Source organism: Emiliania huxleyi, assembly GCF_000372725.1.
Source record: "Emiliania huxleyi CCMP1516 unplaced genomic scaffold EMIHUscaffold_27, whole genome shotgun sequence".
Lineage (NCBI taxonomy): Eukaryota > Haptophyta > Isochrysidales > Noelaerhabdaceae > Emiliania > Emiliania huxleyi.
Genome location: NW_005200011.1, coordinates 905,641 through 921,360, shown reverse-complemented (window position 1 = coordinate 921,360; position 15,720 = coordinate 905,641). Strand labels below are relative to the sequence as shown.

Sequence of the window (15,720 nt, the reverse complement as noted above, 5' to 3'; positions counted from 1 at the left end):
GCGTCGCGTGGGCTCTGGGCCGGCGCGGGGGCCCCAGAGGGTGTCCATGCGGGGGGGAGATGGTGTCCCATGGCCCGCCGCAGGCGCCGATTTTTTGGAGTTTTTTTCTTTTTTCGCGATTTTTTACTTGTTTTCATGGGAATTCGGCGTACTTGCGGCCATGCTATCACGCCTTGCGACAGCCTGTCGGCGCAGCTGACCGTGCCATGATGCACAATTGATCACCTGCATAGCTCGCGGCCTTTGTATCAAGCATTCAGTGATGACGTGATCGTACGGCCAGTAGGAAGGTGTCCTTCCAGCTGCGTGCACGCTTCTGGCGCAATGCGCGTCACCTCGGATTGGCTGCTGGCACTCTCGAGGCTATGCCTACACAGCCTCGCGCGCATGGGCAGTCAAGAGGGACCACGCACCTTCTCAGGACAGCGCCGGCGCCTCTCTCTTGGACCGGCAAACTTGGTGGTCTCGTGTCACCAATGTGGGACCAGTGCGGCATCGCGCCATCGACAGCTCTGAACTGCGCCTCACCACTGACCGGGAAGGCCGCCAAGTGGGCCAGCACAGGTCGCACATTGTGGCAGCAGTCAGCAGTGCATGGCTGATAGCTAGAGCAGCAGCGTCAGGGTCGCAGGGTCGGATCGTGTCAAGCCTCTCGCCCGGCCGGCCGCGTGCAGACGTCGGCCTGTCTGCTGTCTGGAGTGATCTGTCGGCGGTCAGTACGACCGATCAGGTCGGAGTTTTCTGATGGTTGGAGGGTCTATCTGTATGTACTCCTCGAGATCTCTCCAAATCTGCCCTCTGATCAACCGTGATCATTCGGGAAGTCGGTGCTCATAGAGACTCATAGAGCCGGAGCCCCGTTTCCGCACTGCGGCGCGGCGCACGGTGCCTCCGGGGGGCCCCGCGCCGGCCCAGAGCGCGTGGGCAGAAGAGTGGCGGCCGCAGAGCCGACAGTCGTTGCTGGCGTGCGGCACGTCGTTTTTGGGCACGACGCCAAGCGGCGCCTCCAGAGGCACGAGCACGCGACGGGCCTGGAGCTGGACAACGGGATGCTGCTACGGCGGCGAGCTCACGGCGCTGGTGGTGGTGCTGCCCGAGGGTGGCGCCTCGTGGCGGTGGACACGGGAAGGGAGTACACAGTGCCCCGGGCGGGTGATTTATCGCAAAAAGGTCTAAACGAGCGGGGCGCCTGCTCTCGGGCGCGCCTGCTCTCTTCTGTTAATCAGTGCGGTATGGCGTTGGCTATGCCTCTACGGTATGGGGGCGCGTGCGGCCCGCGAGTTCCTGATCCAGTCCTCTATGAGAACCTCTCGGCTCGAGAGATACGAGACACTGGCGCCCAAGAGCCACGCCGGACCCCGCCCACGACGACGCCAGTCGCCGCTCTCGGATGTCGCGGCCAGTGGCCAGCGTGGCTGGCTCTGCAGTGGGACTCGCGCGACTGTCGCCTCCCACTCCTCCCTCGTCATTCCTCTTCGTCATCCTTGGCAGCCTGGGTTTTCCGCGCGGCGGCGGCTTTGAGCCGCGCCTTGCGCGCCGCCAGGGCCTGCTTCTTCGCCGCGGCCTGCGCCTGCTGCGCCGCGGCCTGCCTCCTCGAACCGAGGGCTTTCAGGAGCGGCGCCAGCAGCTTCATCAGCAGCGCCCGGAGCGCGACGGCAATGGTCCAGTTGTTGCACAGGTAAATCACGGCAGCCATGCTCAGCCCCAATCTCGAGCCGCCGCCTCCTGGCCCGGGCTGTGCGCCACCGGCCATGGCGCCCGGGTCCATGCCCATCTGCTGCCGCGCGCGCGTGGAAAAGGGAGCCGGGGCCTCACCATTGGGCGTCCAGGTGGCCTCGATGCCGCCGCGAAGACGGAGCAGCGCCACGCGAGGAGGCCGGGCGATCGCACCGTGGCACGAGGCCACCACCACGAGCGCCAACAGCGAGAGGCGAGACGACGCGAGCATTTCTCGATGAGAAAAAAGAAACGCCATCGCAAAATGCGCGATGAGCTGCTGCTCGCTCGCGGCTGCGGGAGACATGGCCGCCGATGCAGCTCGCACTCGCTCGGCGGGCCTCCGTCTCACAGCCGCCCGGGGCGTGCCACGGGTCGCCTGGCGCTGCGCTGCTCGCACACTGCACTCGACACTGCACTGCGCAACGCACCCCCCAGGGCTAAGGGGCTCTCTAGCCCATAACCCGATGCCAATCGTCCGGCCTCTGGGGCGCTTCTTAGCTCCCCGGCCCTGGGCGTGCGGTTACTGACAGACTGCACTCCAAGTGCTCCACAAGTGCACGGTACGGCTTTTACCTTTAGAGCTCGCCCTTGTGCACGCACAACCACAAACCACAAGGGCGAGGCGCAGAGAGGTCTCGCGAGTTCTCTCTTCCTCAGAGCAAAAAACGAGAGGGATGAGTCTAGAGATTAGAGGGGATTTAGTTTTAGATCGATTTGAGAGGGATAGAGCGCGCGAGCGCTCTATACACTATAGACCCTATACGGGTGTGGACCCTGAGTTGACCAGGGGGGTTGTGCGCTGGGCCCTCCTGCTCGGCTCCAGCGAGTAGACAAGTCTTGTCATCAACAGAGTAGAAGGATCTGACCTCGGGGCCGATGTGACCAAGCGCTGGTAGCGTGGTTTCACCTCACACCCATGGTCTCACAGTGTGCCGGCAGTCGCCGAGCAGTGTCGCTCACACAAGCCGCAGCACAAGTGACTGAGGGCCAGTGAGGGCGAGCCCATCGCTGTCACAGCTGTGGCAGCCGCACAGTAGGCTGTGTCAACTGTGCAGAGTGTGTGAGCAGCAGAGGAGCTGCTCTCCAGGCTTCTGTCGCAAAGAGCTGCATGCCACGGAAAGCGCTGTCGAGGTTCGCCGAGCGTGGCGCAGGTTGGAGGACACCGTCACCGACGAGCGCGTTGGAGTATTCACTCCGGACAAAGACGGGTACACGCACACGAGCCGCGGTCGTGTACCCGTCTTAGCGGCGAGGCGCGGGACCGTCTGTGGCGAGGTGGGTCGCTCCCCCGATTTCCTCTCTTTTGACAACTCACAGTCCACAGGGTCCACACACCACACCCTTTAAACGCTTTAGGCTAATAGGTAATAGCAGACACACACACTGTGCAAAGACCAAAGTGGTGTCGCTGTCGGCGCCCGCCGACTCGCATGTGCCATGTGTCGTGTCAACTCACGTGTTCGTGTATTTTCAGACACCTCACACCAACTAGTGAACGTACGAGAGCAGTGTGAGAGATTCTACCGAGCCGCGATGGGCGACGCGGCAACGCCGCGCCCCCACGTAACCGCGTCGTCGAGACGTTCAGATGCGGTGCTGGTACTGGCCGGCCTTTGTGATATATCGCACCCATTTGATTGTCTGGTAGTTCGACTTCTCGAAGACCTTCAAGAAGCGGACGTGCAGGCCCGAGGCGGCGAACATGGGGACCTGGAAATCCATGGTGATCGGCGGTCGACTCCACACCTTTTCGCTCACCGACTGCATCATCTCGACTTCGCCCGACATGAAGTACTCGGTGTCCCCCGGGAAGCGCCGAAGCTTCCAGATGATGCCTAGGGCGCGAGGCAGCGCGCGGGTGAGAGGGGTCAGACTAGGGCGCGCGCCGCAGCGACAACGCACCCCCGTGCTCTGGCTCGTATTTGCACTTGCCCGAAGCGGCGCTGACGTTCGCGATGGCGGTGTTCTTCGGGCACGGGATCTTGATGACCACGTTTGTCGCGAAGAGCTTGAAGGTGAACATCGACTTGACCTTGATGTTGATCTCGAGCCGCGTCCGGCCTGTGGGGCGTGGAGGCGCCGGCTGCGGATGCTACACGGGGCAAAGCGGGGAGCGCCCTCAGCAGGCGCGGCACCCAACTCCTTGACGACGGGCAGCACGCGGAAGGGCAAATTGACGTTCTCGGTGATGCGGTACGACATGAGCTGGAACTCGCCGTCGGGCGGCACAAACGAGATGGTGCGGTCCTGCGGCGCGCCGACGGCGTCGAGACGGCGGCCGGGTGGCGGCGCTCGGGTAGCGCCGCCGAGGGGGCGCGCGCGGTCTGAAGGGCGGTCGCGGGCGGGGCTGGGGCGGCGAATCACCATGTCAAACTTGCCGAGCTTGACGCACTGGTGGAAGGAGACGTCGTCGATGTCGATGCCCGAGCCGGGCCGCCGCAGGTTCGACTTTTTGGCCTACGGGGCGGCGGCGCAGGAGGCTGTCGCGCCCATATCCTCGCCAGGCAAGGGAGAGTCCAGCCTGCCCGGCCGCCGCAACACGCGAGGCCCGCTTCGGTCGCCCCCACCCCCGCCTCCCTACGCCCCCGCCCCCAACTCCGAGGCGCGAGTCATCTACGGGCGCCAGCCTTTGCCTCGTTGTCGAGCAGCAGCTTGTCGTTGAGCCCAAACTTGCACTCGGGCTGCCCCGAGAGGTAGCACTTGACCATGATGCAGCCGGAGACGTCGTTGCGGAGGATGGTGCCCTTGGACGACATGAGCAGGTTGCAGTTCTCGACCACGTCGATGAAGAGCTCGTTCTTCCGGTACTTGATGCCCTCCTTGCGCCAGCTAATTGCGCCCGTCGCCTGGATGGTGACGCCCGAGGAGGCGCCGCCGGCGCGGTCCTGCATCGCCTTGCGGTTGCCCTCCTGGGTGATGTACATCTTGAGCACGTCGTCCGAGGTGTTTTGCGGGTAGCCGTAGTCGAGGACCTGCGCCGGGGCAGGGCGCGGTGAGAGAGGGCTGGAGCCGCAACCAGGCCCAACTACGGCCGGCTGGGGCGCGGTCCGCGCGCCTCGTCGAGCAGCTCGTAGATGAGGATGAAGTTGTTGCGCACCGACTCCTCCGTAAAGTCGCCAAAGTACGACTTGAGCACCTTGATCAGCTCGTGCAGGAACTGAAAGGCGAGCGCGGCCTGCGCGTTGCCCGAAGAGACGGCGACAGCGTACATGTTGCCGTGCTTGATAAACATGAAGGCGGTGTGGTCGAGCACCTTGACCGGAAGCCTGCCGGCCTCCTTGCTGGCGATCACCTGGGCCGGGGCGCCGCGCGTGTCAAGGCGCGGCTCGCAGCAACGCACACTGGCGTGAGAGGCTCTGCGCGATCTCTGGCTGCGCAGGGCACATCCCCTGCCCCCCCCGCGCCACCCAGGCGCCACCGGTGCATAGATCCCCAGGCCGGCGCGCTCTGGAGCGAGCGTCCGCACCGCCGGACGCACACGAGACGCCACACACCTGGTTGCGGAAGGTGTCGATCGTCTTCTGGCTCGCGCCCTCGCGGTAAATGCGCGAGATGACCACTTCGCCCTTCTGGTTGATCAGCAGCACGTTGGAGATCATCGCCCGCCCGCGCCCCGCTCAGCGCGCGCGATCCTGCCCGTGTGCTGGTTACGCTGAGCGTGCAAAAAACGCTTTTGTCGTACGCTCCAGGCGCTGTGGGCGGGCGGTCGCTCTGTCGGCGCCGCGAGCAGAAAGAAATCTCCGGCCGCGGTCCTCCCAATCCCTGTGTGGTGGCGGCGTGCCGTCCTTCGATACGTTCCGATCCCCAAGATGGGTTATCTGTTTCCTATCTTTCTTCTCTAGGATTGTCCCCCTCCCCCTCGCTTAGTTTTGTAACATCACACCGAGTTGTTGAAGAGCATGGCGCAGCTGTGGTACTCTGCCACGCTCACCTCGAGAGCCGCCTAGAGCGGCGCTTAGAGCTGTCAAACGTTAAGAGCTGAACAGAGTTGCTAGTGTTAACAGTAACAACAGAACAACAGTTGGGCTCCCCAACAACAGTAGCTAACGTTATAGGCCAGCTGAACAACAATAAGGAAGGCCTACCAGTGACCCACGACGATCCCAGCGTCCAGTGCGGGTAATACCCGAAAATACCTGGAAACCCCCGGGTATTTTCGGGGTTTACCCCCGGGGTTTTTGGCATTTTCTGCTTGCTGACCACTGAACACCAGTAACAACAGTAACAAACAGTAACAGCTTGGGGTGGGGAGAACACTTGAACAACGTTGAGGATTTCAGCCAACCCTAGGGCAACTGTTAGGCCCAAAGGTGTAACGTTTGACAGCTCTAGCGGCGCTGTGGTGGCGTTGAGATTTTCCACGACACTGCCGGAATCGTACCCGAGCTGCCCATAGTGGTTGAGGCCTGCCAACGCTGATCCCAAACTGCTTTGCCCGTGAGAGGCACTTTGCCGAGCCAGTGTGGGCAAACCAGCTGGCCAAGCCGCGCCCCCCCCCCCCCCCCCGCGACATCACATCGCCATCGTCGATGAGAATCATGCTGAAATAGTCGGAAAACGTGACCTGCTCGGCACGTTTGCTAGCCAGCAGCGCCCCCGGCTTGATCCAGAGCCCATCCACGCCACCACAGCGCCACCACTGATCCGCACTGCCCGCAGTCGCGCTCGCGGAGACCGGAGTCGGCATCAGTCGCGCCCCCGCGTCGGCGCCAAAAAAAAGGCTAATAAAAAGATGAAGAGAAGAAATCGTGGGGGACCCCAAAAGACTCAACACTCAACCCATGAACGTACACACACATCCGCCGGCTGTCGTAACACGCGCTCTCTCGCCTTCACGTCTCGGCCGCGGCCGGAAAGGTTCTCGCCAGCAGCTCCGCGCGGTCGGCGACGCGCGCGCGCACACTCTGGTCAAACAGGGGCCGCTCGGGGGAGTCGTTGGCGAGGTCTTCGGCGAGAGGGAGCGAGCCGAAGCGCGAGCCGAAGCGGTAGTCCTCGTGGATGCGCAGTGGGTGCGCCTCGGTGTTGAAGACGTACTCGTCCAGCGGCACCTCCGTCCCGTCTCCGAAGAGCAGCCAGAGGTACTTGAGCGTCTCCGCGAGGAAGAAGGACTCCATCTTCCCGTTGTGCCCGCCGCCGTGCCGGTCCGTCACGTCCTTCAGCCCCGAGTAGCCGCCGTCCTGCAGCCGGCAGAGCCGCTCGAAGGCCACGAAGATGTGCCACCCCCAGTCGCGGTACTTTTCGTCGCCTGTGACCCACCACAAGACAAAGAGCGACTCGACCGTCTCGGGGCGCAGCAAGTTGTGCCTCGCGCCGCTGTCGGCGGCCACGCGGCTCGTCCCCTCCCTCAGCTCGGCAATCTCGGGCGCGAGACCCGTCGGCTGGTCCGAGTACATGCGGTAGCACGTCTCCATCAGCTGCTCCGCGAGGGCCATCGTCGCGCGAGCCGCCGCGCCGCCCCGCACGCCGTGGATGCCCGAGTGCGCTCCGAGCGCGAGCATGCCGGGCACAAAGCAGACCAGGTGGTCCATCTTGTCCTCGTACCGCTTCGTCCGAAAGTTCCACCGGCCGATGTATGTGCAGTTTGCGCAGCGCGCCAGCCCGCCCTCCCGGACGAGATGCGCCGTGATGGCCGCGACCGACTCGGTGTACATTTGCGCCACGCGGCTGTCGGTGCGGCTGCTCATCAGCCACTGCTTGAGCAGGTACTCGTAGGCCTAATCATGACAGGCTACTAATTAATAACTAATACCAAATAGCACCGCTTGAGCGGGGTTCTCGTAGGCCGAGTCCGCGCGGGCGCCGAGGGTCAGGTCGCTCGAAGCGAACTCGCCGCTCACGGGCGAGATCATCGTGGGGTAGAGGCCTGGTCACGGGAGGGGGCGTCAAGAGACGCTGTCCGCACGGGCGGCCTAGGGTCCGCCTCGGGCAGACACGCCTCGAGGCAGCGCCGACGGACGGCTCATCTCTCGGAGGTGGGCCATCACGCGCTGCGCGACGGCCTCGTAGACAGGCTTGCGCGTGTGCCTAGCAGCAGCGAACAGCAAAGGTCGGGTGAGTCTGCTTCCCCCCTCCCCGCCTCGTCGACGGGCCTGCGTGCGTGCCTCGAGAGGGCGCGGAACTCGACCTGCAGCGTCGCAACCTCGGCGACAGTCGACGCGCCTGTCCGCCGCGCCAGAGGGGGTGCGTCTTCCCTGGCAGGGCTGCAGGACAGGGCGGAGGGGGGGGAGGGGGAGGAGGAGGTGCCCACGCGGCGCGCCTCGCGACCACGTCGGGTTGTACCGCTTCCTCGACTTGAGCCCGACGGTCCCGTACGGCAGCCCCGTCGGCGAGTCAAAGGCGAAGACGAGGCGCTGGCCGAGCTCGTCCGCCGCGTCGAGTACGCTCCTCTCTCCAGAGAGCTCGTACGCAGACAGCAGGCCGCCCAGCACGCGGATCGTTACCTGCGGGCGGCGGAGAGGCGCGCCGGGAGGTCGGCGGTCGGGCGGGGCGTCGGGCGGCTGGGTGGTCGGGCGGGTAGGCGTGCGCGCGCCTCAAACACGTTGATCTCCTCCTGCTCACCGAAGCGCAGCCTCGTTCGCACCCAGGCGACCGCCGCCGCAAACTCCTCGGAGAGCCCCATCAGATGCATGGTGTCGAGCGAGTCGACCAGCGTCAGGCCCATCCCAAAGGACGAGACGGCCAGCCGCGAGACCGGATTCACCTCGTCCTGGCCCCAGGCGTAAGTCGCATCTGCCGGCGGTGGTGCGGAATGAGCGGGCGCGCAGGTGATCGGCGGCCGGTTGGCGGCCGGTGGACGACGGCGGCGGCGGCGCGCGGCTGGATGAGTGGGCGCGCGGGGTGGATAGCGAGGGCGTGTCTCACAGCTTCGCCACGCATGCAGGAATGCGGATCGAGTCGCATTCTGTCGCTCGACCTGAGCGCCGCGCCGAACGACGGCGGGGGGGGCGTCTTCGGCCGCGCACTCGCCGTCAGTCGTAGCGCCAGGGATCGCGAGGGCGGCGGTCAAAACCAAACACGCCATGACCAGCCGCCAGCATCCAACGCAAGAATCCAAACAAGCGCGCTCCCAGGGTAGTGAACGCCCAGGGAACCGATATGCCTTACAGTATTTTTATACAATACTCAGGTCCCGCTAGCAAGTCATGAACAGGGTAAGGGAGGGAGGGAGAGCAAACAACTGGGAAGTTCACAGCTGAGCTTACCCAGAGAACTCCGTTCTCACCCACAAGCGAGCGCTAGTGAACGCCCAGGGAACCGATATGCCATCCCCAACCGCCCGAGCGCCCGAGGTGGGCGCTCGGAGGCCGGAGGCATGAGAAGGCCGACATGCGCGCGGGGCGCACGAGCGGCGGAGCGAGAGCGGGCTCGCGTATGGAGTGGTGTGTGTGTGTGTGTGTGTGTGTGTGTGTGTGTGTGTGTGTGTGTGGCACGCGCGCGGATCTCCATGCGTCCGTGCGCGTGTGTGACGAGGGAGCTAGCTCGTCGGCTCGCCGGGCTCCGCTGTGTCAGCAGCGCCGCGGCGGCGCTCCCACGACGGTGGAAGCGCCTGGTAGGATCCGTCCAGGAGCCAGCCGAGCAGCTCGTAGGCCTCGGGCGACGGCAGCACCGACGGGTCCATGTAGTGGAGCTCGCGCGTCCGGCCATTCTGAGACCAGCCGCCGAGCCAGTTGCCCCGAAAGCGGGGCACTCGGATGGCCTCCGCGGCGCTCGAGCCGCCAGAGCGCAGCGAGTGGCCGAGGTAGACGAAGCCGGCCGGAGCCCGCACGCCCTCCTCGTCGAGCGTCTCGCTCACCCAGCCCGCCATGTGGCGCGTCAGCGGCCGCCGCTCGCCGGGCAGCTGGAAGAGCCACTCAGGCGCCGCCCCGAGCGCCGCCCGGGCGGCGAGGTAGGCCCTGCCTAGCTCCCCGAGCTGGGGCAACAGCGAGGCGTGGCCGTGATAGGACATCGCGGTGAGGGGGAGGCGCACGATGCGCCGGAACGCCCAGCCGCGCCGCATCTTCTCGGAGATGCGGAGCCAGATGAAGCCCGAGCTGTCTTCATCGATCCCGTGGTCGGCGGAGCGGAGACCGGTCGAGGTGTCTTGCCGCCCCATGAAGACGAAGGAGAGGACGAAGGCGTAGCGCCTCCGGAGGAAGTCGGCTGCGCCTCGCGAGCCCTGCCTCGCCGCGAGAGAGGGCAGGGCTGCGAGGGTGGCGTGGAGGATACGCGCCGCCACCGCCGCCGGCATAGGGACACGCGTGTCTCGCGTGTCGCAGCGAGCCTGGCCCCGCGCCATGCCCCGGCGCGCCGCGGTCACGAGGTGGCCGAGGGCAGGCTTGTCGAAGCCGTAGTCGGCGTGGTACGAGTTGATGGCCGAGAGGTAGGGCTGGAGGCTGCTCGCAGCGATCGTCCCCTTCTCGGCCAGCGCGCCGACGTAGGCGAAGATCATCTGCGGGGTGGCGGGCAGCGGGTCGAGGCCCTCCTCGTCGCACCACCCCTCAAACTCGCGCCAATGTCGCGCGTAGCCCTCGGTGGTGGAGTCCTCCCGCGCCGACGCCGCGAGGCGCATGGCGGTGCTGCCGCCCCGCCATGCGCCGACTTCCGACGCCAGTCTGGCGAAGGGCGAGTGCCGCGCCGAGCGGAGGCTCATCGAGTAGCGCCGCTGACGCGGAAGACTGCCACCGGCCACGACGCCAGCCGCGGCGGGGCGTCCGCTGCCACGCGCTCGAGAGAGCCCGGTGGCAGCACCACGTGCTCCGAGCTGAGCTCGAGGAGCAGTGGGTACCACGCCGCGCTTGGCCAGTGCGGCGCGCAGACGTGCGCCGAGGCGCCCGTCTCCTCGAGCAGCTGCACCAGCTGCAGCAGCAAGCCGGGCGGCGGGTGGGCCCACACCTGCTCGCCTCGCCACTCCTGCGAGAAGGCGTCGACCGCCTCCGCGCCCGCGATCGCTCCCGCCGCCCAGTAGCGCGGCAGCAGTGCCATCGCCGGCGAAGCGAAGGCGTCGACCGTGCACTCGCCCCAGGCCGCCTGCAGCGCCTCGAAGCGGGTCCGAGTCAGCGCGTAGTCGCCCGAGACTGCGAGGCGAGAGGCCCGGTCGGCGATCACATTCGCCGCGCTGCGGATGTAGTCGCGCTGCGGTCGATGTCGTGGGCGTCCAGGACGTACCACAGCTTCCGCAGCTCGTGCATCAGCTGCGGCGACCGCGAGACCATCGACGTCAAGATCCAGACCACCGCCATGTTGTCCTCGCGCAGCAGCACACGGCGCCCGGCCAGCTGCGGGAGGAAGAACTCGACCCCCTTCCGCACCGCAACGAGCTCCTTCCACGTGATGTGGAAGGGGAGCTCGCCCGGCGACCAGAAGCCGTGGGCCGGCGCGTGGCGCTGCGCGAGGTCGACGGCCGCCCCCCAGCCGAGGTCGGAGGCGTCGGTGTGGAGCAGCCGAGTCTCCGCCGGCCGCCAGATGGCTCGGCCGACGTGCTTCGAGCCGCGCAGCTCCGCCCACCAGCCTAGATCGGCCAGAGACTGCCGACCCAATCGCACGCCGTCCCGCGAGCGCCAGCCTCGGCGCGTCGCCAGGTCGTCGTGCTCCTGGCCGAAGGCGAGTATGGACCCGGCTTGCAGGCGCGCCGCTCGCACCTGCTCGTGCACGAGCCGCAGCGCCCTGCGGGAATCTCCGGGATCATCTCGCTCGTCGCCGATCGCGTCTTCGAGCCGCTCGAGGTGCGCGCACAAGTCGTACATGTACGAGAGGGAGGGAAGGAGGGTGCACACCTCTCGTTGGTTTGCGGCCCCGAGCTTGCGGTGCAGCTCTGCGTGCACGGTGTCGCCCGCCGCCGCTGGCGAGTAGTGCGAGGTCCGCTGCTGCAGTCCCCGCTTCCGCTCGAAGGGGTTGTCGCTGTCGTAGTCGCAGGCGAGCACGTGTCCGCCGAACAGCTCGCCGACAGCATCGTCGCGACCGACGCCGCCGCCGAGGCGGGGGGGGCCGCGGTGACCACCGCCGCCCACGTCGTCCTCCGACGAGTCGGCGTCGGAGTCTGGGGGGGTGGGAGGGTCGGGGCGCACCCGCTCGCGGTCCTTGGCCGCCTTGCCGCCCGCTCCGCCGCCGTCGCCGCCGCCGCCGCCGCCGCCCGGTGGGGGGTCTCCCCCGTCGGGCTGTGCGGCGGTCTGTGCGGCTTGAGCCTCGAGCCGCTCGAGCTGCTTGCGAAGCACCCGCAGCTCCTCGGCCGAGTCCACGGGAGCGGGAGGCGCGGCTGGGGCCCCGTCGGTGCCCCCGCCAGCCCCCGAGGGGGGGGGCTCCTGCCCAGAGTCATCTTTGGCCTCTGCGGGCCGTTCGTCTTGGTCAGCGTCGGAAGCGCGCTTCGGCGCGGATTTGCCCATATCGTTGGGCGCACGGAGGGAAGGAGAGGTGGGCTCCTGCCCGAGAAGGTCGCGGGACCTGCGCAGAGCTCGCTCTGCGTGATGCCGCTCGAGCTTGGGCGTGCACGCAAGGGCCACGCGCAAGCAAGAGCAAACAACTGGGAAGTTCACAGCTGAGCTTACCCAGAGAACTCCGTTCTCACCCAGAAAGAATTTCCCGCCCGCAGGTTGTTGTTGTTGGAAGGTTTTTCTTTCTTGTGTAGTGTTACAGAAAAGCCGAGGCGGGCATCCTTCACACACCTCCTCGATCCACGATCGTCACGGCAGTCCACGATCGACGGGCCACCCGCGTCACACACTCATATCATGGTACGTCGGGAATACAGTACGTCCCGGTCATGGAAGGGAGGCGGCGCCATAGCCGGCATTCACTCGCGCGTCGCCTGGGCCCGCACCGCCAGCCGCCCCCGGCGCACACAGCGAGCGGGTACAATGACCGGACTCCGCGTCCCGCGAAGCTGCTGCGGGAGAGGCGCCAGTCGGGCACGGCGCTCACGAGAAGACGCTGCTTGCGTTGCGCCTCGAGATCGAGGATGGCACCTGCGCACCGGCATGCGTGGGTGAGGTGGATGCGAGGGCGAGTGTTGCGCGAGAAGAGCCTCCACCGTGTATGGTTTCGGCACGGGCGCAGGCCCGCCGCCAAAGACGCCGCCCTCAGCCGACGTGCTCAGGTTGCGGCCCACCGCACCGTTGCGCGGGCGAAGAGGCAAGCCGGGCAGCTCCTTGGTGAGCTCCTTCTCCCGCGGGGCGCCGGCGGTGCGGCACGCAACAGGGTCGAGCCGCGTCGAGTCCTTGCGTTCGGCGGAGGTGGGCCGGTAGGAGCCTTGGTCGAGGACAAGGACGTCGCGAGGCTTGGCCGCGAGCGGTTGGCGCGCCCGCGCCGGCGCAGGCCCGCCGCTGAAGATGCCAGAGTCACGTGGGCGCGAAGCCGAGCGCGGGCGCGGCGCGGGCGCCGGCGCAGCGCCGAAAATGCCGGAACTCTTGGTGGTGGCGTGGCGCGGGGGACCTGAAGAGGGCGGGGGTGGGCCGAAGAGCGTGTCGAAGGAAGAGGGCATTTAACCGTTGGCCTCTGGGGGCCGTGGAAAAGAGAATTTTGAAATCCCAAATCCTCGCGCGTCCCATCCCTCCCCTGGGTATCCGTTTTCTTCTTTCCCATCCCTCCCTTGGGTTGTCTGTTTCTTTCTTTCTTTTTCCCATCCCTGCCTTGGGTTGTCCGTGTTCTTTCTTTTCTTTTTACACTAGGCACGGGACTGGGCGACTGGCGCGCACTCACTGGCACTAACACAGGTACACCATGGAAAAGAGAAAGCAAGGCGCCTCACACAACGCACTCTCGCACAGGACCCTGTCCTCCTCCCCTCGTCCCTCGTTTGGGTTGTCTCTTTTCTTTCTTTCTTTCTTCTCTCACATGACAAGCGATCCACGACAGCGATTGTGGGGACTACATGAACATGATCCGTACGTGAAGGGTGGAGGGGCCCGTCCGCAGAGCTAGGCGGCGTGGGCGCCCCCCACTGGGGCCGAGGGTAAGAGGACGTCTGCCGCTTGCTTGTTCTTGACGTCGTTGACCCAGTTGGCACGCTCAGGGGAGTTGAGGCCAGTTGGTACGCGTATTGCGCGCCTGCTTGTTGATGTTCTCGGCGTCGCCCGCCACCGCGCCGCCATACCCATGGAGATCTGCTGCGTGTGGTGGACGACGAAGGAGGATGCGCTCGCCGACGCCGCCCCGTACACCGTCCGGTCCGAGTTGGTGCCCGCCGCTTCCTTGGGGCGAACCTGTGGCGAAAAAGGGAGGAACTGCTTGGTGCATGGTGGGCGGCGCAATGCCACCCAAAGTTTCCACGAGCACCAGCCGCAAAAAGAGAAAAAGAAGCGACTCACACCCTGGACGCTGGAGCGCGGTCCGCCACTCGCTGCCGCACTCCTGTCCGAACGATCGCCTTCCTTCCTCTTTTACATACACAAAAGCACTCCAGACTCCACACCAAACCGCAGTAGTGCTAAAAGTAGTCTAAGTACTAAGAGGCGGCACACACGCCCTCCAGCTCCACTGGACACTGCTCTACATCTACGTCTACCACGAAAGACACACTGTCGCGGAGAAGTGGCCCGCTTCGATGGACAATGGTTTCGTCCCAGGGTTAAAAAGCAGTCCGTTCGTCTCACACGTTTGTCCGGCCGGTTAAAAAGCAATGGTTTCGTCCCACGGTTAAAAAGCGATGGACAATGGTTTCGTCCCACGGAGCACGGTTAAAAAGCAGCCCGGAGAGAGAGATTTTTAGCAATACCTCATAATACCAAACAACTCTAACACTCACACGTTTGTGAGCCCGGCGGAGGCGCAGAGGGTGATGTGGTCCGCGCACCACTGTGGAAGAAACGCGTCGTCCTGCCCACCAGCAAAGTAGTCCGCCACCTGCAAAAGCAATCGGGGGCTCGTGGTCGGGCTGAGATCTCTCCTGCATCCGTCGAATCTCTACGCACCAGGCCAATCCAGAACTGCTGTGCGTAAACTGTCGCCATCAGCGGCGGCACGTCGCCCGCGGCGACCGCCCGCTCCATCTCCGCATTGGCGATGTTGGTCAGCGAATTGAAGGGCGGAGGCTTGAGCAGCCCAAGCCGGGCGAGGGCGGCGGCGAGGATGACTCCAAACTGGGAGAAGTAGGCCACGCCGACGATGGAAGCCACCTTGTTCTGCTTGGCTTTGAGCTCCGGCGAGGGCGGCGGCCGAGAGAAATCTCTCGTTGTGCCGCGGCTGCTTTGACGATCCGCTCGCCTCGCCGTGAGGAGGAGCGGTGGACGGGGGTGGTGGACGGGAGCGGTGGGCAGGAGACGCGCCCTGCAGAATCCTCGAACAGGCAGCGCGGCGATCGGCAGCAGGAGCACGGCGGTCATTCGAGCTCGCATATCCTGCAATATGTGGCTGGCGGGCTGTCTGGTATAGCCCCAGCCGACTCCGCGTGAACTCTCGAGGGATCTCGAGTGTACGAACTCTGTTCACACCGAGCAGCTGGGAGTGGCTGCGGCTATAGCAGACAGGCTGGCGGGGCGCGCGAGCGAATCCGAGCAAGAGCACAAAATGTTTCACAAAGAGAGAAAGCGATAAATTAGAACACAAGAATTTTCACTTAAGAACACAACGCATTCTCTCACATGACAAGCGATCCCACGACAGCGATTGTGGGGACTACATGACCTGTACGTGAGGGGTGGAGGGGCCCGTCCGCAGAGCTAGGCGGCGCGGGCACCCACACACTCCCACGGTCCCACCCCACCACCCAGAGCTCCTGTGCCACTAGCCGCCTCGCTTCCGCGACACGGGATGGCAGGCACGACTCGGCAACCGCGAGCCGCTCACTCCCCCAGTCCCATTCCAGCATCTTCCCCGCCTCCTCCATCCACCGGGCGGATCCGCTCCCGGTCCCGCGCCGCCTCCCCCACCACCTCGCGGTCGCGATCGCTCATGCACATTTCGAAGGAGCACCGGAGCCACTCTCGGAGCGCAAAGTCCTCCTGGTCGGCGTCGGGTCCCTCACCACGCGCCGGAAAGTTGGGTCCCGCACCACGCGCCAGCGGGTTGGGTCCCGCACCACGCGCCAGCGGG

The 15,720-nt window shown here is 65.5% G+C and overlaps 6 protein-coding genes across 6 annotated transcripts; all 6 read right to left on the bottom strand.

The window, feature by feature from the left end:
* Positions 1-1,165: 1,165 nt before the first annotated feature.
* On the bottom strand, positions 1,166-1,948 carry EMIHUDRAFT_463584 (hypothetical protein; the record flags this gene model as incomplete). The annotated part of the gene is made up of 1 exon (XM_005777102.1): positions 1,166-1,948. The coding sequence occupies one exon, from the start codon at positions 1,946-1,948 to the stop codon at positions 1,466-1,468; it is 483 nt and encodes a 160-aa protein (XP_005777159.1). The 3' UTR covers positions 1,166-1,465.
* Positions 1,949-3,170: 1,222 nt separating this feature from the next.
* Apm2-1 (Apm2, medium subunit of the adaptin 2 complex) lies at positions 3,171-5,428 on the bottom strand. The gene is made up of 7 exons (XM_005777101.1): positions 5,214-5,428; positions 4,775-5,011; positions 4,347-4,691; positions 4,084-4,176; positions 3,855-3,966; positions 3,622-3,780; positions 3,171-3,554 (listed from the first exon to the last, which is right to left on the bottom strand). Exons 1-7 carry the CDS (start codon positions 5,316-5,318, stop codon positions 3,304-3,306), a joined length of 1,302 nt encoding a protein of 433 aa, XP_005777158.1. The 5' UTR covers positions 5,319-5,428; the 3' UTR covers positions 3,171-3,303.
* Positions 5,429-6,551: 1,123 nt separating this feature from the next.
* Positions 6,552-8,740, bottom strand: EMIHUDRAFT_64898 (hypothetical protein; the record flags this gene model as incomplete). The annotated part of the gene is made up of 7 exons (XM_005777100.1): positions 6,552-7,424; positions 7,479-7,582; positions 7,676-7,730; positions 7,805-7,878; positions 7,967-8,159; positions 8,258-8,448; positions 8,581-8,740. The coding sequence occupies 7 exons, from the start codon at positions 8,738-8,740 to the stop codon at positions 6,552-6,554; spliced, it is 1,650 nt and encodes a 549-aa protein (XP_005777157.1).
* Positions 8,741-8,816: 76 nt separating this feature from the next.
* Positions 8,817-9,634, bottom strand: EMIHUDRAFT_435460 (hypothetical protein). Its single transcript, XM_005777099.1, has one exon. The coding sequence runs from the start codon at positions 9,361-9,363 to the stop codon at positions 8,938-8,940; it is 426 nt and encodes a 141-aa protein (XP_005777156.1). The 5' UTR covers positions 9,364-9,634; the 3' UTR covers positions 8,817-8,937.
* A 2,659-nt stretch (positions 9,635-12,293) lies between these two features.
* On the bottom strand, positions 12,294-13,188 carry EMIHUDRAFT_421478 (hypothetical protein). Its single transcript, XM_005777098.1, has 2 exons — positions 12,722-13,188; positions 12,294-12,656 (listed from the first exon to the last, which is right to left on the bottom strand). The coding sequence occupies exons 1-2, from the start codon at positions 13,169-13,171 to the stop codon at positions 12,609-12,611; spliced, it is 498 nt and encodes a 165-aa protein (XP_005777155.1). The 5' UTR covers positions 13,172-13,188; the 3' UTR covers positions 12,294-12,608.
* Positions 13,189-14,430: 1,242 nt separating this feature from the next.
* Positions 14,431-15,011, bottom strand: EMIHUDRAFT_206831 (hypothetical protein; the record flags this gene model as incomplete). Its single annotated transcript, XM_005777097.1, has 3 exons — positions 14,431-14,532; positions 14,601-14,825; positions 14,973-15,011. The coding sequence occupies 3 exons, from the start codon at positions 15,009-15,011 to the stop codon at positions 14,431-14,433; spliced, it is 366 nt and encodes a 121-aa protein (XP_005777154.1).
* Positions 15,012-15,720: the final 709 nt, after the last annotated feature.